This window comes from Epinephelus fuscoguttatus, linkage group LG12 (genome assembly GCF_011397635.1).
Source record: "Epinephelus fuscoguttatus linkage group LG12, E.fuscoguttatus.final_Chr_v1".
Lineage (NCBI taxonomy): Eukaryota > Metazoa > Chordata > Actinopteri > Perciformes > Serranidae > Epinephelus > Epinephelus fuscoguttatus.
Genome location: NC_064763.1, coordinates 23,891,118 through 23,912,460, shown reverse-complemented (window position 1 = coordinate 23,912,460; position 21,343 = coordinate 23,891,118). Strand labels below are relative to the sequence as shown.

At 41.8% G+C, this 21,343-nt stretch overlaps 1 protein-coding gene across 1 annotated transcript; it reads left to right on the top strand.

Moving 5' to 3' along the window:
• Positions 1-2,073: 2,073 nt before the first annotated feature.
• On the top strand, positions 2,074-20,948 carry ankfy1 (ankyrin repeat and FYVE domain containing 1). The gene is made up of 25 exons (XM_049593201.1): positions 2,074-2,122; positions 4,176-4,383; positions 5,722-5,840; positions 6,256-6,391; positions 6,523-6,646; positions 9,270-9,419; positions 9,521-9,686; positions 9,960-10,164; positions 10,245-10,313; positions 10,519-10,721; positions 10,813-10,910; positions 11,177-11,378; positions 11,499-11,597; positions 11,696-11,849; positions 12,392-12,560; positions 13,290-13,408; positions 13,621-13,777; positions 14,053-14,253; positions 14,379-14,555; positions 14,674-14,821; positions 16,496-16,586; positions 16,749-16,873; positions 16,981-17,127; positions 18,023-18,113; positions 18,210-20,948. The coding sequence occupies exons 1-25, from the start codon at positions 2,113-2,115 to the stop codon at positions 18,340-18,342; spliced, it is 3,501 nt and encodes a 1,166-aa protein (XP_049449158.1). The 5' UTR covers positions 2,074-2,112; the 3' UTR covers positions 18,343-20,948.
• Positions 20,949-21,343: the final 395 nt, after the last annotated feature.

The window sequence follows — 21,343 nt, the reverse complement described above, 5'->3', positions numbered from 1 at the left end:
GTATGTTAACACAGCTAGCTGTCTGTCAACAAAAGCAACAAAAATTTAAAAAGCAAGACATTTAAACTACAAAACACTAAAATGTCACCCTTTCTAAACAAACAGTGCTTTGAAATGTGGTGCTAAAGCTCACCGAGTCAATGGTGCATCTAACTTAAAGAAAAGATCTCTTGTACTTGACATCATTTTGCGTGTGTGTTTTTAATGACATTAGTCGAAATGGGTTTCCATACAAATCATGGAGCCAAATATTTAGATTATCAGAGCTACTGTAACGTTACAGCAGATTAACTTTGTACAAAATACATTTTTAGTGGAGTTCACAGATGCCTATAGGTGTGTAATTGGTGTCCAGTCTCCGCAAGCACATCACTGTCAACTACTGAAGGAAAGTTTTAGAGTTTGAATGATCACAAACTGAATACCATATTTTCTTTTTTGTTTTCATTCACGGTCTACTACATTTATTATTGTAGCATTATGGATACAGGGACTTGAATCCACTATGTGCTTTAACTGTGGACGTATGCCGGACACATTAGTATGGCTTTTAAATAGAGTGTTGAAAGACTAACATGGATGTTAGCATCACCCTGGTTCCCTTGTCAAAAAGCCAGTGGGATTTACTACCCTGGGTTATCGCAGAAAGTCAGATCTGTGGCAAACAAAAGTTTATGATACTTAATGTGTTATGTTCAGTGAGATAATCGTCACAAATAAACACCACTTTTATGATTTTTGAAGCCTAAATTCAATTCACTTGATGGCAACCACCTTTTTAAGTCATCTAAAGGCTTCAAAATTCACAAATGGAGTATTAATTGATGTATTTTATGTCATTGCACAAAATGTGAGTCTCTTAAGCTTGTGTTAACCACAGATCTTCTTTCAGGTATCTAACCAAAAGCCCATTTAGAAAACCCATTGACTTCAAGACGAGGAGCGCTAAAATGCTATGTCATTTCAGCATTTTAGGACTCATTCCTACGCCACTCTATTAGATGTTTGGCTACTTTAGGTATATTTTGATAACGATACTCTGTACAGTGATAGCTTGGACTTTTTAAGTGGGGTTGTATTGGGTATTTATTGATAGTCAGTAGGTGTCGGTCAGCATGCCCCAGGTTTTGAAAAGCAGGCTGGAGTCTGACACAGAAGCTCAGCAATGAACTGCTTTGGAGGGGTTAGTGACAAAACATGCTGACCCTTCCACAGCAGTACATTGCCTCACTTCCATGTCAGACTACAGCTTTCTTCTCCAAAACTTAGGGCATGCGGACTGACTTCTGCTGTATGTAATATACTGTCTATGGATAACTAGCCTATAAAACCCCACTATCCCTATAAGTAAAAATTCTTCTAACAGAGTATGTACACTGATCAGCCAAAGCATTTAAAGCACTGACAGGTGAAATTCATAACTTTGATCATAACCTTGTTACAATGCAGTGTTCTGCTGGGAAACCTTGGGTACTGGCATATATGTGGATGCTACTCCCAGATGGCAGTGGCCCCCCCAGCAGGACAATGCCCCATGCCACACTGCAAAAACTGCTCACGAATGGCCCAAGGATCTTCACAAAGAGCCCAAGGCATTGACCTGGCCTCCTAATTCCCCAGTTCCCAATTTGACCAAGCATCTGTGGGACATGCCAATACCCCAGACATACCGCCCATCCATGGTGGGGCCTCAGTCTGGGGATGCCCGGTTGTGTCTGGCACCAGGGCCTTCACAGCAGATCTTTTGAGTCCTGTTGGTTGCGAGATGAGGTACCAGCATGTCCCAAGGATGCCCAAACATTGCATTGTAACAAGATGATCAATGTTACTTCACTTGTCAGTGGTTTTAATGTTTTGTCTGATCGGTGTATACTCTGTGGTATTGCTACTTTTAGTTATATAAAATCTCTGAGTACTTCCCCCACCACTGAAATCAAACCATGTATGTAAAATTACAATTTTTAAAAGATAATATTCTGTGTAAGAAGCATCATGTGATAAACTATCCATGGCCGTGTTTTTGAGAAGCACCCTGAACGCAGCGCCACTGCCTCTCACTCTCTGTCATATCGCGATAGAGAGCATCGGGCCACGGAGCTAACGCTGAGCAACATGGCGGAAGGTATGAGATTGTTTTTTTGACTATTTGGTCCACTCCCTTTTTATCACTGTGTGCTCGTTGGACTGTCGGACCAAATCAACCGGTGTCTCGGCAGTTTAATAAACAGTGAGCTGTCTGCGAGTGGAAATACGAAGCACTGCGACACTTGTCTTGTCACACTCAGCCTGTCTGTCGTTAGCTACCGTTGATGTTGCTAGCTGAATTTTACAGCTAACGTTACGAGTTAGCCGAACCGGACCAGATATGTTGATGGGAGACGAATTATTGTTTCTAGACAGACTGTTGGTTTGCTACAAAAGAAAACACCCTCATGTTAACTCACAGAATATACAGGTAATATAGGTATTACGGTTCTGGCAAATGTCAACGTCATGGTTCGTTTCAAACAGTCTATATTATCGCGTTAACGTTATAATATCAGTAACGGTTCTGTTCACTGTGGCTGTTTTATCCAAGGCGGCACATTTTTAAGAACATAATTCAATATCAGTTGTTTTAAATGTGGCACAGGAGACTGCACAGAACAGGGGAGTCGTCACCTCTGATGCAATAAGTACTCTGATTTCTGAAGAAGAAGCAGCAATGTCAGTGTATAAAGACTTTAAATACAAGTTTGCATTCAATTGTTCAGTTAATTAAAAGTGCAAAAGTGCTTGCATCACATATATTCTCAAAGTACCAAAAGCAGAAGTCCTCAGCATGCAGCGTAGCTCATTTCAGAATAATATTGGATTGTAATTATTGATGCATTCATGTGTTAATCACTTTAATGTTGCAGCTGGAAGCTTAATTACTTTATATTCTGCTGGGTCGTTTGTGAACCCTCCTCCTCACGAACAGTAAAGGTTTAATCCAAAACATTACATCATGATAAATGTGTTGATTATATTGTATGTTATTAATTAGAATCTGCAAAGTTATCAATTGAATGCAGTGGAGTAAAATATACAATATGGTAGGTTTTACATATAATGAATTTGCTTTGGTGTCTTGGTACACAGCAAACATATTAAGAGAAAATGGAGCAAACAAGTAAAGTAAGTATTGCAAATATCAAGAGACTTAAAAAAGAAGAAATCTGCAATAAAAATATCAAAGAAGTACTAAAACAATGTGCACATTATATTGAGATAATTGGCCATGGCCAAGGGCACCACCTATATTTGGCCTGAACATAAGGGAATGCCTGCTGTGTGTTCCTCCTTAAGGGAAATCTACTTAATGCATTACGCAAATGCATTAGTGATGCCTGCTAAATCCTGCAAACGAAGGTGGATTTTTAGTATAGAATAAGAGTTTGTTCAGAGGCCGCTGGTCAGTTGGCCATAAGCTGTTGCTCCTCCATACTGCCCTTCCTGTGTTGAGCTGATCAGGTGGTTTTTACAGAAACACCCCCCCCTGTTCCTCATGACACGTCTCTGTGCCAGTAACGGTTTATGAGGGAGGACAAAGTAACGTGCCGTCTCAGCATTCTGTGCTCAGTAAAACTTAACTGGTTTAAAGGAAGGAAATGGGCCTCAGTGAAACTCTGTGGAATCAAGGCTGAGACATGAAATTGTTTTGTAACCCTGTAGAAAGCGTTTTTCATTTAGAGGAAGAGGGAAAGGTTTGTCCAAACAAAAATACGCTCTGTAGAATCTGCCAGTGTCCGTTTTTAAGATTACAAAATTTGCATCCTGTTTTGCCTTACACAGGGGAAAGTTCTTTTTCTGTGCAACACAGGTGACGTGGGAAAATGTCACAAGAAATAGGCCAGTATTATGAAAAGTAAAAGTGGCTCAAGTCACATTTTGTAGGTGCAAATCCAGTTCACAACCTTCATTACATGTTTCTCCTTTGTCATAAGAATAATATTTGAACAACAGATAGTTTTGTAAGATCCCAAACACTCGCTACTGTTTATTGGAGCCACTGTACTATGGACCACCTCTAAGGTGCTTCAAATGGTCCAGTTGTGACCTGTGTTCAGGAATTCATCTTTCTTACCACCTGCTTCTATCCCTGCATCTCGTTTTTATCCTCTGTCTGTTTCCCTTACCTTGGTGTGGAACAGAGGAGGTGGCCAAGCTGCAGAAGCACCTGGCCCTGCTCAGGCAGGAGTATGTGAAGATGCAGCAGAAGCTGGCCGACACAGAGCGGCGCTGTGCCGTGCTCGCTGCTCAGGCCTCTGGCCAGGGCTCCCCCAGCCCTGCAGCTGCAGACTCCTTCATCAGCCGCCTGCTGGACATCGTGGCCGACCTCTATCAGCAGGAACAGTACAGGTGAGGATCACAGTGGGAGTGGATGGGTATGAGTTTTGTTTGCAGTGCTGCAACTGTTATTATGTAGTTGTATTACTGCTGTGGTGTGTGTTGCATGATACAACATGCCTTTGCTGCTACATTGTTGAAGTTGATGGGCCTGTCACACAACACCATGAAAGCCTGTGAGTGTAAATGGTGTTTTTAAGTGCTTTGATTGTGTTTTACTTTAAGCATTATTTAAGACCTAAGCCCTTTTCATATGGAACTGCATTTGCACGGGATAAGCAGAGCCTGTATTTTATTCAAATTAGCTGTCATTAAAGCTTTGTTATACTTGCCCAAGACACCATGGTGCGAGCCTCAGTAGATGGTGGCACTAGAGCTATGAGCATGCATAGAGGCATTAATGCTCAACACGTTGTTCGCAGTATGCTTCGCTATGTAAGGCATACAAACAAAGTATTCTTTGGATAAGGACAAAATCAACGATTGTTACCAGAAGAGCGGTACTGTAAAAAGGCTGCCTGGCAAATGAAATAAACACCAATGTACCTTCAAACATTGCATTTGTGTACTGTAAGAATTACTGTCACTCCATGTTGAAATGATTTTATAGCACTTTGTTTCCCCCGGGTTTTTCCATGAGAACTTTTTTTCATTTTTTATCACATCTCTTTTGTTCTTCCCCACACACAACAATTTAAGGCCATTTGACTCTTCCTGTGGTCTCTTAGTGAGGAGTTGTAGAGATGTCTTTACAGGCGAACTTGCTCTGCCAATCTTCCCTAAAAAGCTTCCATGTGAAGCTGAAAAGCGGAGCGCGTGGAGTCAGCGCCTTGTTACAAAAGTTCAGAGATGCATGACCAAAGGCCACGACAAATTTTGGAGACTTCAAGTTCAACACAAAAGGGGTGGTTACGTCATTTTCTGGTGAACAAATCTCGTGCCGGCGACACTATGGCAACCATAAGTTATCCTTTGGATATGATGATAATAGGCTACTACATAATAACTGTTGAGAGATAGAAGACTGTTCCTTACCGTCATCGTTTGAAATTTTACTCTTCTGATTGATTGAGCTTGCATCCTCTGCAAATGGGTCTCCATGCTGTGTAGTAAGATGAATCACCTGCACCCCAAATATTATCGGCAAAATATGGCAGGTGATCTGTGGTGGAATTTTTACGAGACAAATTATAGACATGGCAGATTCACATGTGACTAAGATCACAGATCTCTGCAGTTATTACAAATTATTCCAAGTCCCCAGGTAATACTGGTCCTGTGCATATGGGCTCTAGATTATTTCTGATATATGTGCTTGTTTTCTGAGAGATGGGTGTGTTGGTTTTGCAGTGATCTGAAAGTGAAAGTAGCAGGAGAGAGTCTCAGTGCCCATAAGTTTGTGTTGGCTGCTCGCAGTGATGTCTGGAGTCTGGCCAACCTGGCCTCCACCTCTGAACTGGACCTGTCTGGTGAGTGACGTCACGTTGTTAAAGAAGTATCTTGAATTATCATGAAAATCCAGCTGTTACCTCCTCACACTGTCAGTCAACATGTTTATAGATTAACCGAATATTTATTTTGGAGTGGATCATCACACAGAATGTCAAAGTCCAGTATCGGATAGACATCTGGCCCTTGTGCCTGTTTTCAGATAATCAGTAGAGCTCAGTAGAATTTATATAAATATGAGCAAATAATGTTTTTGCAGAGGGCATTCCACTTTTTTAAAATAAAGGAAAATTTTACGTGATCTTAAAAGTTTTCTATTTGTCCAAAATGATTACAAAGTGCGAAGTGTCAGTTTTCCATCGGTGAGAATTACAGCAGGTTAGCCATTGATCACTGTGTGTGAATTTCTGACTTTGTGACATGCTGGGTTTCCAGATTGCAAACCTGAAGTTGCCATGGCGATGTTGCGCTGGGCGTACACGGATGAGTTGGAGCTCACTGAAGATGATGCCTTTCTTATTGACTTGATGAAGCTGGCAAACCGCTTCCAGCTGCAGCTGCTCAGAGAGAGGTCAGCATGAGTCAGATACACTGACTCTTCATCTGTAGTTAGTGGCAGTGGCAGAGTCACTGTTTTTGCATAATATTTTATTGATGTACATGGCTTAACGGCTCTGAAAATCCATTTGTGTGCTGGGACAGGTGTGAAAAAGGTGTGATGTCTTCGGTAAATGTGAGGAATTGCATTCGTTTCTACCAAACAGCTGAGGAGCTGAATGCCACCACCCTGATGAACTACTGTGGGGAGATCATAGCCAGTCACTGGGTGAGGACCTTCACACAGTGTTTGTACATGTCCAACTAGACAACATAACATCAGCTTTGCTTTTTATAAAACCCCTTTTATTCAAACATGCAGCCCAACGTCCTTCACACAACAAAATTGAAACAACACAGACAAATTACAAATAAAATAAAGAAATAAATAGTGCAGAGTGGCTAAGGTCAATGTTAAGCCCCGTTTCCACTGAGCGGTACGGTTCAGTTCACTTCAGTTTAGTACGCCTTTTTTTTCCATTTCCACTGTGAAAAGTTGTGGATGGTACCAATGGAACTGTTCTGTACTGTCCGTATTTTTGGTCACCCTTCTGCTGGGGTACCTAGCACACAGACCTGGTACTAAAAGGTGGAGCTAGAGACCCTGCAGTCTGATTGGTCAATAAAGGACCGTCAATCTGCTCAGGGCTGAGTTGTGGCTGGTTTTGACGTGAACTGGTAATACTTTTTTTGACTGGATCATGTGAACGGCATACACCCAAGTTCTCACTCGGAGAAAAAAATAAAGCATTGTGGAGCGTCGTTCCTGTGGGCTCCAGCAGCACTAAACCCCTGAGCTTGCCTGAGAAGGACTAAATGCACAAACCCGCTATTTTTAAATATCCCATGGAGAGAGACTCTCACTGCAGCCTGTTTTATTTTGTCCTGAAAATCGTTCTGTGGACGATAAACAAGGTACAAACTTTCCTCTGTGTCACTGCTGATGAGGAAATACAGTGAGTGCTGGACGGAGCAGTGAGTGACAACAACCCCGCCCACATTTAAGAGTACTGTTTGCAGTGGAAACACTAGGGTCTAGGTACCCTGTCTGAAGGGTTACTTTTGGTTCCAAAGGTACCATACCGATAGTGTTTGATGGAAACTGGGCTTTAGCTAACCAGTGGAGACTGACGGTTGGTCAATGGACACTATTTTTCTGTTCCATGTCAATGCAGCCAGCTGGCTATCTGTCATCACAGCCAACAGAAAATAAAATAAAAAGCAAGACATTTATATCACAAAACATTTAAACTTCACCACCTCTAAATGGATAGCACTTTAAAATGTGGCGCTGAAGCTCACTGAGTTAATGGAGTGCTGGACTCAAAGACAAGATCTCAAGAAAAAAGAGAAACTGACATCCGTAGTCCTGACGCATCAAAATCTGCCTTTGGTTTACTTTATTTGACAAATGTTCAAATACAGCTTTAAAAGAAATCCAGATTTTGTAAGAGGTAACACGACAAAGTCCGGGACTTGTTTCCATCATGGTTCTTGATCAGTCCTTTTACTGCACAACAAGATGGAGACAGCTATTCAACGATCAAAGCAAGAGACACACGACCACTATGCACCACATCCTAACATGACAGCCCCTCCACAGATAAACATGCCAATAAAAAACAACAATACAAATATGGACATTATTTTTAAAACCAGATTTTGGAGCAGCCTCTGTTTGACCATTTTCTTAAAGGCTCCATTATTGCACGAGGCACTTTGTTCCACTCTGTAGCACAGGATGGATAAAAGAAACCCATCATAGTGTGAATCTATAAATGCTCAGGTCGGGCCTTTGTTTGTGTGTGCCACTTCTGAATCACTTTTAACCTGCTGTGTTACTGCGGGTTAATCCTCTCACGCTCTCTTTTTTTTACAGATTAATGTTATGTCCTCTCATCAGTGTGAAGTGTCCCATCATTTATGATACAATAAATCCAAAGAGGCCACAGCTCGGCAGTTTTCAAGGTTGTCTTTATGACTTAAATGTAGTAAATGTCTGTCAAGCGTCATCAGCTTCTGACACCTCAGTCTCAAACTCTGATAACTGCTGACTTCACCAAAGCAAAGAATTCTCCATCTTAAGAGCATGTCGGCATTATTTTTAGGATTTTATCCTCTTTGTAAAAGCATTATTTAAGGAGTTTTGCATTGATATAAACAAACACACATGTACAAACATCCTGGACTCGTACAGACATTAACATACATTGTATCCCTCCCTGCACAAAGGCTACATTCACATTAGTTTGTTTAGTTTTAAAACAGAACTATTGCTGTGTTTACACCTAGTGTCCACACTACTTTGGCGCTCTGGAACCCCCAAAAACGGAGACTTTTGAAAACGCTGCTGACCTTGTTTTAGTTTGAAAACTTCAGAGCTGTGTTTTAGTCTGGAGGGACTTTTAAAAATGGTGACGCAGCCACTAATGTTTGCGTCCTGATTGGGTCTTATCAGTTACGATGCATAAGCCAAAACGTCATAGCTAGGCTTTTGTGTTTGGATCCAGCACAAAGATAGAACAGAACAATAAAATTTAGGCAAATTACCAAGCAATAAAATTTAGGTGAGAGAAAAAAAAGTGAAGAACTGAATTGAATTAGCTGAGAAAATAAATAAAATATAGACATAAAAGTTAATTAAAGAAATAAATAAAAGGATTCAGTGCATAACCATAAGCTAAATATGAAAAACATCAATCAGGTGGCGTGGTATATCAGACAGTCATTTCCTTTACTTATTCAGTGAATGGTGACCTCACTTTGGTAAACTTCCCGTAGCACCCACTCAGTGTTCGTCTTATTTCCGGACGTTCTGGGTGACACTTGTTGACGTTGCTGTGTTTCATCAGGATGATCTGAGGAAAGAAGATTTCAGCACCATGAGTGCCCAGCTGCTTTACAAGATGATCAAATCGAAAACAGAGTACCCTCTCCACAAAGCCATCAAAGTGGAGCGAGAAGATGTGGTCTTTCTCTATCTCATCGAGATGGACTCGCAGGTCAGCGTTAACCCTTTATTGACTGTCGCTTGTTACAGTGTAACCAGCACGGTAGAATAACAGTAAACTAACATTTTGTTTTGTTTATCCTTTGTTTTCAGCTTCCTGCAAAGCTGAATGAACTGGACAATAATGGTGACCTGGCACTAGACCTGGCGCTCGCTCGTAAATTGGAAAGCATCGCCACCACTCTGGTTAACAACAAAGCCGATGTGGACATGGTGGACCAGAGTGGCTGGAGCCTCCTGCATAAGGCCATCCAGAGAGGTGTGTAGGAGACACTATTACTCCACTCTGTGGCACCCCTATAGCTTTATTGTAGAGGTGGTGTCCAAAATAAACGTTTGGCTTCGCTGCTGAGTTGTTAATATACCTGCAGTGGTACCCATGTCAGTCATCCGTGAAGCTACACTAACCTGTATGAGAGGTGTGATGCAAATAAAGTCTGATTGACTGATTGTACAGATTTGGTTACAGTGTAAACACTAGATTTTGAAGTTGATACATGAAAGCATAAATTCTTCCTTCCACTTCCTCCAGGTGATGAGTTTGCCTCCATCTTCCTAATTCGACACTCGGCCCAGGTGAATGCAGCTACAGTGGGGGCAGTGGAAACCCCGCTTCACCTGGTCTGTTCTTTCAGCCCCAAGAAACACTCTGCGGAGGTTATGAGCGGTATGGCACGAATCGCAGAGGCTCTGCTGAAGACCGGAGCCAACCCCAACATGCAGAACAGCAAGGGCAGGTAGGTCGCCGACCGGGCTCTGGTTTAATGAGTGTTATTGGACTACAAAGTGTAACCGCTTTGTCTTGTGTCATTTTTAGGACTCCGATGCATGAAGCTGTGGCATCAGGGAATGAGCCAGTGTTCAACCAGCTGCTACAGTGCAAACAGTGAGTCACATTCTGCCTTTAAATTGAATTAGTGAGTTTGTTTATCATTGTACATGACAGTTCTTGAATTTAAAACTATTCTCAAAAATATTCTCACGACCCGGTTTGAAGGCACCGATATTTACAAGATCGTGTGACCCCAGTCATCATTCGACTCTGGAGATAATCCTGTGTGTAACCTGGTGTAATCTGTCCATCCTGTTAGGCTTGACCTGGAGCTCAAGGACCACGAGGGCAGCACAGCTCTGTGGCTGGCCCTGCAGTACATCACCGTGTCTTCAGACCCCTCAGTAAACCCATTTGAGGATGACGCACCAGTTGTGAACGGCACCTCATTTGATGAGAATAGTTTTGCAGCCCAGCTTATCCAGAGAGGAAGCAACCCTGATGCACCAGACACAGCCACAGGTACTGTTTAATAACCTGTTTTGCTGCCACAATGCTTTTAATCCCTTAAAAACATTTTCATCTTCATCTTTCTCCATTTTTTTCCTTGCAGAAAACTGTCTCATGCAGAGAGCAGCTCGGGCCGGCAATGAGGCAGCAGCACTTTTCCTCGCAACTCACGGAGCAAAGGTCAACCATGTCAACAAATGGGTGTGTAGCAACATTGTTAATGAATACAACCTTGTGTGCAGGTTACTTTAAACAGTTAAAAAAAAATAGGTGGTTCATCCCAATATGCCTCCTCGACTCCTCCGTCCTCTATCCTCGATCACTTGACCGGGCAATCGATTGAGACTCGCTGTCTTGTAGGGGGCTCAATAAGTTAAATGCACTCTGATAACTTAAATCATGAGATCTAGATGTTTTTCTTCTGTGTTACAAATAAAGAAATTATCAATCCTTTGACCTTGTTTTAGGGTGAGAGCCCACTTCATACAGCGTGTCGCTGTGGCCTGGCGAGCCTGACAGCAGAGCTGCTGCAGCAGGGGGCCAACCCCAACCTGCAGACCCAGAAGGCTCTGCCTGATGACACCGTTGGTGTTGCTATGCAGACCCCCCTGCACATGGCCATCGCTCACAACCACCCAGATGTGGTCTCTGTCATCCTCGAGCAGAAAGGTCAGCATTTAGACACTTGGATGCCTGTACTTGAAATGCAACCATGGCAGGTGTGTTAAGTGATTTCTGCTTGATCTCACTATACATGAACTTATCTCATCTTTAATTGCTCTGTTGCAGCCAATGCTCTTCATGCCACCAACAACTTCCAGATCATTCCAGACTTCAGTCTCAAAGACTCCATGGACCAGACAGTGCTGGGCTTGGCCCTCTGGACAGGTACACAGCAGCATCACACCACCATACATAACCTCCTTACAAGACTGCATGGTGATCTGTGTATGTGATGTATAACATGTACAATGTGTCTCTGTCAGGCATGCACACCATAGCAGCACAGCTGCTGGGCTCAGGGGCTTCTATCAATGACACTATGTCCACTGGACAAACCCTGCTGCACATGGCCATCCAAAGACAGGACAGCAAGAGCGCCCTCTTCCTTCTCGAGCATCAGGCAGACATCAATGTTAGGTAATGCCCAGGTTTTGAGCACGTAATGCCTTTTCTATTAATTTTCCAAAATGTAGAGAGATGAAGATGACACAGGAGGTGGGGGGATACGACATGTAATTAAGATGCCTGGCGAGATTCAAACACGGGTCTTTGCTGTTTATGCTACCTGACTTAACCCCTCGGCCACCAAGGTATGGGACTGCTATTTACTGAGGAATACATTTTCTCTGTTTACCCATTTCCCAGTGATTATTGATAATTTCTCTCTTGTTACCTGCACGGCTCCAGAATAACTTTTATGAGTAGGAGCACTGTAGCGCCTAACTGAAAATTTTAGGAGCACAAACAGAAAATTTAGGGGCATGCCTTAAAACGTCCTGCTACACAGTTATTCACAATTTTGTCCACTTTAAATTTAATCATAAACTAATACGCAGATAAAAAAATATTATTTAAGAAATCCCTCAGTATCTAGTTAGGAATTTTGAGTGGAGACTTTAAATTGTATTTTTGTATCTTATGGCTCTCTACATATATATATATATATTCTCCACTATCAGGACCCAGGAGGGACAAACAGCACTACAGCTGGCCATCAGTAACCAGCTGCCACTGGTGGTGGATGCCATTTGCACAAGAGGAGCTGATATGTCTGTGGTGGATGATAAAGGGGACCCTCCATTGTGGCTGGCTCTGGAGAATGGCCTGGAAGATATCGCGTCCACACTGGTGAGATAAATGCAACCAATTTAGAGATGATAGTACCCTCTTAGTTCCTCACTGCTGGGTATTAAATGTTACAAAACAGTATTTAAGGTAAAATGAAATTGAAAGCAATGAAATGAAAGCTTAATTAGCCTTAGCTGTGGATGCATGTGGTTGTCTTGTTGGCAGCAAACATCCTCAGTCTTCTTAAGGAAACTATAAATGAAGGAAAGAAGAAAGCAGTCTAGTTGAGCATTACTACGGGGAGGGGGACTGCTGTCTGATGGCTCTGTAGCATCCACTAGTGGTGGGCGGCTGCATGACAGTTAAGCAGCCTTGTACATGAAGAAAACAGTAATTGGCAGTAACTGACTAATATTTCTGGTGCCAACTAGGGAGGTGGTGGACATTTATTCATTTAAACGTCTAATCTAACAAGTTCCAGTTTGTGATAAAGGTCCGGATTCATAATAATTTGGTGAGTAGTGCCACCTCCTGACAATAATAGGAGACTCTAAGCGTCGTGCACAGATTCATATCAGCCTTATCCAAAACCTCTGAAGTGAACACTGATTGGTTCCAAAAAGAGAAAAAACGAAATGACTATAAACCACTGATATTTTATAAACCACTGGTATTCACATCTGTAGCACTTTGTCTGTGTTTAAGCCTTATTAAAGGCTGTACGTATGTTTTATAATAATTTTTTTTCCTTGAGTTGTGACTGTTTTGAGTCATGTTTGTTCCTCTAAGGTCCGCCATGGCTGTGATGCGACATCTTGGAGCACAGGGCCCTCTGGCTGCCAGCAGACCCTCCTGCACAGAGCTGTTGATGAGAATAATGAGGTCTCTGCTTGCTTCCTTATCCGCAGGTATGCAAATCTCCTCACCAACAGTGTTTGGGAAACCTAATCCCAGCCGTAAATACACACGTTTGTCTAAACTGTGACTCAGTATTTATTATACAGATAAAAATAGAATCTGTCTGAAACTAGAAACCTGTTGGGTTTTTTTATGCTCAGTGTTATTGTGATATCTGTAGCCCCCTGTATTAACGTACTGTCTGCCTCCTGTGTGTAAATAGCGGTTGTGACGTAAATAGCAGCAGACGGCCAGGCCCTAATGGGGAAGGAGACGAAGAAGCCAGAGATGGACAAACACCCCTCCACCTGGCGAGCAGCTGGGGTTTGGAGGAGGTGGTGCAGTGCCTTCTAGAGTTTGGAGCTAATGTTAATGCACAGGTCAGTCCTGTCACATCAGTGGATCCACTTCTTTCTGCCATTACAGCATACAGCTAATAAGAGATTACTTAGTTGTAGTTGTAAACATGATACTGATACTTTTCTAGATTTTCTTTTCATTTTCTTTTTATACACAAGGACTGTAGGAGGAAGCCTGAGGTTCAAAATTTTCATCACCAACTACCGTTTCTATGTAATTGTTGTGTATATAATGATGATAAGAAAGATCTTGAACATGCTCTTTTTCTAATCACGTGACCGTCCATTTCTCTTAGGATGCAGAGGGCAGGGCTCCCATCCACGCTGCCATTAGCAGCCAGCACAATGTCATTATACAGCTCCTCATTTCCCATCCAGACATCCGTCTTAACATTCGGGACCGTCAAGGAATGACCCCCTTCGCCTGTGCCATGACGCACAAAAACAACAAGGCAGCAGAGGCTATCCTCAAAAGGGAGCCAGGTGCTGCTGAGCAGGTAGTGCTGATATAACGCCACCAGTTTGTCTCACTTTATAAACATTACATACAGTTACAGTATTAATCTCTTGCGCTCTCTCTCTCTCTCTCTCTTTCTCTCTTTCTCCCCCTCTCTCTCCCCAGGTGGACAACAAAGGACGTAATTTTCTCCACGTGGCTGTGCAGAATTCAGATATCGAAAGTGTCCTGTTCCTCATCAGTGTCCAAGCTAATGTCAACTCCAGAGTTCAGGATGCAGCCAAACTCACCCCTCTGCACCTGGCTGTCCAGGCTGGATCTGAGATCATTGTTCGCAACCTGGTATAAACAGAAAGAATCTCTCAGCCCTCTGCGTTTACTTTTTAAGCCAATTTAAGTGTTGTTGAAAGACTGATGCGGTTGTTGATGTTGTTTTTACTGTTCATGTTTCTGCTTCCAGCTGCTTGCTGGAGCCAAAGTAAATGAGCTGACCAAACACAGGCAGACAGCGCTACATCTGGCTGCCCAGCAGGACCTGGCCACTATTTGTTCTGTGTTGTTGGAGAACGGAGTAGACTTTGCTGCTGAGGATGAGAATGGCAATAACGGTACCTTGCATTCTTTATTATTATGCTTCAGTTTCTTCTGAAGATCTGGGATCGTTTCCCTCAGTGGAAACAAAGCTTTTATTTACTTTCATTTTGCAGATAAGAAACAATAAATTGTGAAGACAATAAAACCTCCACAAAAATAGCATTTTAAGACTTGTGTGTGATTTATCCTGGCTTCATATGAGCAGAGGAAATCTCCGCTTGTCGCTAAGCTAATTTATACAATGTAAAATGCCATAGGCTTGTGCTAATAACATTAGCATGTTGTATTTGTTTGGAAAACGTGTTTAGTATAAGACAGTTGTTTTGTTAGTGAACCTTGTGAGTTGTAATGGAGCCGAATTATGTACCGTTATCTTTGTTAAATGTTGCTGTTTTTCCTGGTTTTATATGAGAAGAGGAAAATATTGCTAGCTGCCAGGCCAATTTTTACAGTGTAGAATGCCATAGACTTGTGCTAATAACGTTAGCATGTTGTATTTGTGGGGAATATGTGTCCAGATAAAGACAAGTGTTTGTCTGTGAATGCTGTGAGTTATAGTGAAGTAGTGTTGTCACGATACAAAAATCTTTGTTTTGGTACCAATACCAATATGAATTTCGATACTTTTCGATACTCTTCAGTACTTTTCCTAAGGAAAAGTCCTTTTGGATACAAACCTTTAGAACAATAAATAGTAGGGGTGTAATGGTACCAAAAAAATCATGGTTCAGTAAGTACCTCGGTATGGACGTCACGGTTTGGTAACTCAAATGTTCCACTAAGTTTGTGTTGTTTCGTGTTGCCTCCCTTTGCAATTCAGACTTTCTCTTGCCTTTTTTCACGTGCGCCAGCTGCGAATGTTGATACAGGTGTTGTCATACACACCACTTGTGCAATCTGTGCTCCAATAGGAACAAGAAAGGTGTTTGTGTGCATAAATGAGTAAAATAAATTAACTAAATTAATGAATTGAATAAATTTCAAAGTACCGATATTTTCCAAATGCAGTATAGTACCGTTTGGAATACTCTAGTACCGCGGTACTATTTTAGTACTGGTATACCGTATACCATTCTCTTTCCCATAATGGCCTAGTACGTGCATTGGTGACTGACCCCTGAGCAGGTATAACATGTAAAGGAGACATTACAGTCAGAACAGAAGGTCATCTGTTATATTAAAAAGCTTCTGACCTCCATGGCGCTAATGTTGCTGTATGTCCATACCGAGGTACTTAACGAACCATGATTTTTTGGTACTGTTACACCCCTACTATTTATTGTTCTAAAGGTTTGTATCCAAAAGGACTTTTCCTTAGGAAAAGTACCAAAAAGTATCGAAAAGTATTGAAATTCATATTGGTATGGGTACTGAAACAAAGATTTTGGTATCGTGACAACACTATTAGGGACAGCTCTTATCATGGCTGCCACTGAGAGACTTCTGGGTCATTTCTCTCAGTAAGGAACCTTCCTAAGCTACAAAGACTATTCAACAGCAGCTCATATTTCAGTCTCTGTATCGTTTTGAAACTAAACAGTGGCATTATCAGTCCTTGGGTTGCCTCCCAGACACCTCGTTCTCTGTTGTGTAGTTAATTATTCATTATTATTCCACCCCCCCAACATACCACGATCCTTATCAATAACATTTTGTCCTTTTGTCTGTTCTTCTTGTTGTCTCCTCAGCTCTACATCTGGCTGTGATGCAGGGCCGCCTTAACAATGTCAGAACCCTTCTCACAGAGTCCAACATCGACGCTGAGGCCTTCAATCTCAGGTGCGTTTAGTTTGTTTACCAAAACAGTTACCAACAAGATCAAACTTCTAAGTCACTACAGCAGCAACATTAGCGCCATGGAAGTCAGAAGCTTTTTAATATAACAGATGACCTTCTGTTCTGACTGTAATGTCTCCTTTACATGTTATTATATCTGCTCAGGGGTCAGTCACCAATGCACGTACTAGGCCATTATGGGAAAGAGAACGCCGCTGCCATTTTTGAGTTGTTCCTGGAGTGTATGCCTGAATACCCTCTGGACAAACCAGATAATGAAGGGAACACAGGTACTGTAGACAGCTTATTTTATGTTGTTGATTACAGTATACAAACAGCAGGCTGGTATTAGTGGTACACTTGTAATAAAATGACTGTGACCTGTGTCTTATTGCAGTTCTGCTCCTGGCCTACATGAAAGGAAATGCTAACCTGTGCCGTGCCATCGTGAGAGCCGGGGCTCGACTGGGCATTAATAATAATCAGGGCATCAACATTTTCAACTACCAAGTTGCAACCAAACAGTTGCTCTTCCGCCTTCTAGGTAGGTTCTCTCATGTAGTTACCTATCAGGCATTCACTATATATTAAAGGTCGAGTCCATCTGCCTTCATCTCTGTGTTTTTTAAATGGAAGTGTTCACTCAGCCGTTAGCAAAAAGCTATGACCTTAGTTAGAGCACTGACAATAATTATAACTAAAAGGGATAGTAAAGAGTTTTTGAAGTGGGGCTGTATCAGGTACTTTACAGTCATTGTCATTCATAGTCGGTGTATTACCTACACTAGATGGTGGTCGGCATGCCCCCAGTTTAGAGAAGGGGACGGGGAAGTGAAACTGTTAAATTGCTCTTTTCAAAGCCACCAGACTCCTTTTGACAGAAAAAGTCATTTTAGGGCACCCAGTAGCTCAGTGGTTAGAGGGGGTGTCCCATGTACCAAGGCATTGTCCTTGCTGCAGTGGCCATGGGTCTGACTCTGGCCTGTGACCCTTTGCTTTGTGTCTCCTGTGTGTCTTGCTCAGCACCTCTCTCTACCGCTTTCACACCTAAGTCTGTCCTGTCTAATAAAAGGCAAAAAAAAGCCAAAAAAAAATCTTAAAAAGAAAAAGTAATTTTATCTCACAGACCGCAGGAGTTGCTGGTCTTAGTCGACTAGTCAATTAAACCTTGCTACCCTCACTAGTCAGCGCCAGAATTACTAGTCGAATAAACTGATAATACCCAGAGGAAAAATGGGGGGAGTTTACATCGGCATGCAAGACCAGTGGCTCTGATTGTCAACGGCTCTCCCTCTCTATCTCTTTGACACACGCATTCAAACTTATGGGTTGCTTGAGATGCAGCTGCTAGATGGAGACATGATCTGTTTGGAGTAGGGATGTTCCTGGTGACTAATTTTGACCCACATGATGTTTTTTTTTTTTTATCATTTGTTTAGATATGCTGTCCAAAGAGCCCCCTTGGTGTGATGGATCCAACTGCTATGAATGTGTTGCCAAGTTTGGTGTTACAACACGGAAACATCACTGGTTAGTCTTTTTTATTATTCTCTCCGTTATTTCTCACGTCGTCCTCATCTTGTGTCAGACTGTGTGACTAATCCTGTGTCTCCTCCTCAACTCCAGCCGCCACTGTGGGCGCCTGTTGTGCCACAAGTGCTCTATAAAGGAGATCCCCATCATCAAGTTTGACTTGAACAAGCCGGTGAGGGTGTGTGACATCTGCTTTGATGTACTAACTCTGGGTGGGGTGTCGTAATGCAGCGGCCTGGATATCCTCCACCCTCTCAGTTATTCAGGCACACCAGGAGAAGGGACATCAGTAGCAGGACAGTTATGGACCATCACCTTTATACTATTTCAGTCTATGAAAAAAAACATAATGTTCTAGAGGGACGTTTCAAATAGAAAGTGAAACATTGTCTTTTTGTTTCTGTTTTGATCTTTAAGTGGATATAAGACAGAAGCGCTCCAGCTCCATGACGGCTGGGCTCTTTGTTAATCAGTTTTCCAAAATGTTTGTAATTATTTGTCACAAGCAGGACGTTTCAATCCAATGATGAACATTTAAATCAAATCACAATTAGAGTTTTTTCTGTTCCTCTTCTCTGTTGCGATATTTCACCATCAGCAGCCTTTATGCTATGTGACCTGCCCAAAGACAAAAGTTCAATGCTACACAATGTTGTCAGCCAAGAGCAGAGTAAATGTGTACAATTGCCCTAGATCACTTACAAGGACTGAACTATCAGCATGTTCTCTGTAATCTTTCATCTTTCACTCTTCTGTCACCCAAATTCTGTGTTGACCGGATAAAGTGGGACAGACGAGGAGGATTTAAAGGAAAAGCAGCTTTTGTTTCAAATAAATGAGCATCATCAAATGATCAATCTAATCTAGTTAGATCCAGTATTATTACATTGAAACTGTTTTACTTTACTGTCGGAGGTGAAAAATGGCAAAACTGGACGAGGATGGAATTACTCATGAAACTGAGTTGTTTTCCACAGAAGCCGAAACGGCAAAGATTCAAACATTTTATTATTTTGTTTTCTCAAAGATCACGAGTCATTGAGGTCCTTATCTTGAAATAACATCTTGTTTTCTCGAGATAACAAGATTATTTTGTCAAGTTAAAGAACCTTTTTTTGTCACGAGATAATGACATAATTCATTGACGATCACATCAAAGCAGTGTTTCATAAATTAAACTCAAAAGGCCATTGTGTTTCGATATCTCAACCAAACTTGACATGCCAAGCTGACATGCTTTGATTGGACCACCGATAAGGCTGAGTCTTGCTTAACGTATTCTTGGATGATGCCATAGATGTATAAAGAGAACTGGATACAGCTGTGGAGACGGGGCCTCGCTCAGGGCCTCGCTCATTTCTGTAAAAGTGGCGTATGAAGCCTAAAACGTTTGACCCAACACTGCTATTTCATGCCTTGGCACTAGAATAAAATTTTGGCATTGTATGTTTCTACAAACCACAGATATGTTACAGTTGTACATTTTGTATGTGTCCCATCAAAGTTTCTAAAGTGAAGCAGTCCTGATAATATGAGCTGATTTTCTAAGACAAGATGGAGGAGACAGTGGACGATGTGACGCTTAGGCAAGACACCTGCCAAACTGCGGACCAATGTTTGTGCAAACAAAACATCTGCGAACATCTGTGGTATTTCTAGGCGTGATTGTGCCACTAAAACCTGGAATTTTAAGTCAAAACATGATCCCTTCCCTTAACCAATTGGTTTTTGTGCTTAAACATAACCACACTTTAACCATAGCGTTGTTGAAACATAAAGAAACATAGAGTTTCTTAACACATTCTTAGATGATGCCATAGATGTATAAAGAGAACTGGATACAGCCTTGGAGACAGGGTGGTGCATGAAGCCTTAAAAGTTCGACTTCCCAGGTATAAAATTACCCGGATCTTCTGCATCATTGGGCCCAAAGAGCAGGCGCAAGAGAGACTTTCCCTGGCTGAGCAGCTAACTTCCGATTTAGCCCTCCACTGACTTGAAACGGGGATGAAATTATTTAATTGTGCAGCTTTTCTAGACTTTCAAAATGTTAACAGACCAAACTGATCAAATCCTGATGGTGAAATGAGTCATCAGTACGGGTTTGAGCTCAGATAAATGTATCCACCCATTTACAGACATCTCAATCCATATGTAAGTCCGTGAGGAAAGTCTTTTTCAGTCCCATGGCGGACATAACCCTTCAGTTATAACTTCACTGTATGGCCACTGTGTAAAATTGGCTTCAAAGCCCAGCGCTATTCCTGGTGTATGGATGACACACGCTAATGTGTATTTCATCTATAACAGCAAGACATAAAGTAAGTTCAGCCTGTGTTAGGCCAAAATTGAAAAGAAATGTAATGTGATGATTTATACGCTCTTGTTCATCTGACAACAGCTGTTTTTGGACAGAAGGAACTTTTTAATAGTTCTAAAAAGCCCCGTTTGTTTTCTCTGCACCACAATAACTAGGAACAATCATAATTCTTTTAATGACATTTTTAGGGACATTTTTTATCTCCTACTAGACAGTAGGTACCCTCCCAAAACAACTGAATCATGAGTGATGTTAAGTGTAAGGTGATTGGTCAAACACAGCCAATGGAGCACCGGCAACTCCTGATTTTAAAAAAATGATCAGCCATTAGCCATGTAAACAACAGCTCCAGAAGAAAAAATGGAAGCAAACACGACAAATGGGCAAATCCAGGCTTTACTGAGCATAAGTGTGACGTGGGAAATACAGTGTGATTTTGACTCATCATAGCTATTGAGTGGTAGACTGGCCGACGTCACGTCAGAGTTCCTATTGGCGGTGCGATTGCAAACTGTTGTTCTCAGGGGAGCTCCCTAGTGGGTAGTCCTTTCTGGTAGTCCCCAGAACTGTTTAGTGCAATGGTTCCTGCAATGATACAGGCTTTAAATAGATGAGGCTACTTTATCTCGAGTTCACAAAGTGTTGTCTTTGTTGAGAAACGGTCTCAGGAAAACATTTGGTATTTTGAGATAATGACATGTATGACTTGCAATCTTGAGAAAACAATATTAATTTGTTACCAAGGGAAGATGAAGGAAATAAAATGTCTGAATCCATGGCTGTTTGGGGCGTCTGTAGTTTGTCTCTATGATTGGCACATCGTCTATCATGTGTAGGCATCAGTCAAATTAAATGGAACTTTTTAACAGGTTGGGAAAATGTGACCTGAGACAGCCTATTTTATCAC

What these genes read in the sequence shown, in the direction of transcription:
- ankfy1 (XM_049593201.1), top strand. An exon ending in CTCTGAACTGGACCTGTCTG is followed by an intron (nt 5,841 to 6,255) that starts GTGAGTGACGTC and finishes CTGGGTTTCCAG; the next exon opens with ATTGCAAACCTGAAGTTGCC. An exon ending in ATGCAGAACAGCAAGGGCAG is followed by an intron (nt 10,165 to 10,244) that starts GTAGGTCGCCGA and finishes TGTCATTTTTAG; the next exon opens with GACTCCGATGCATGAAGCTG.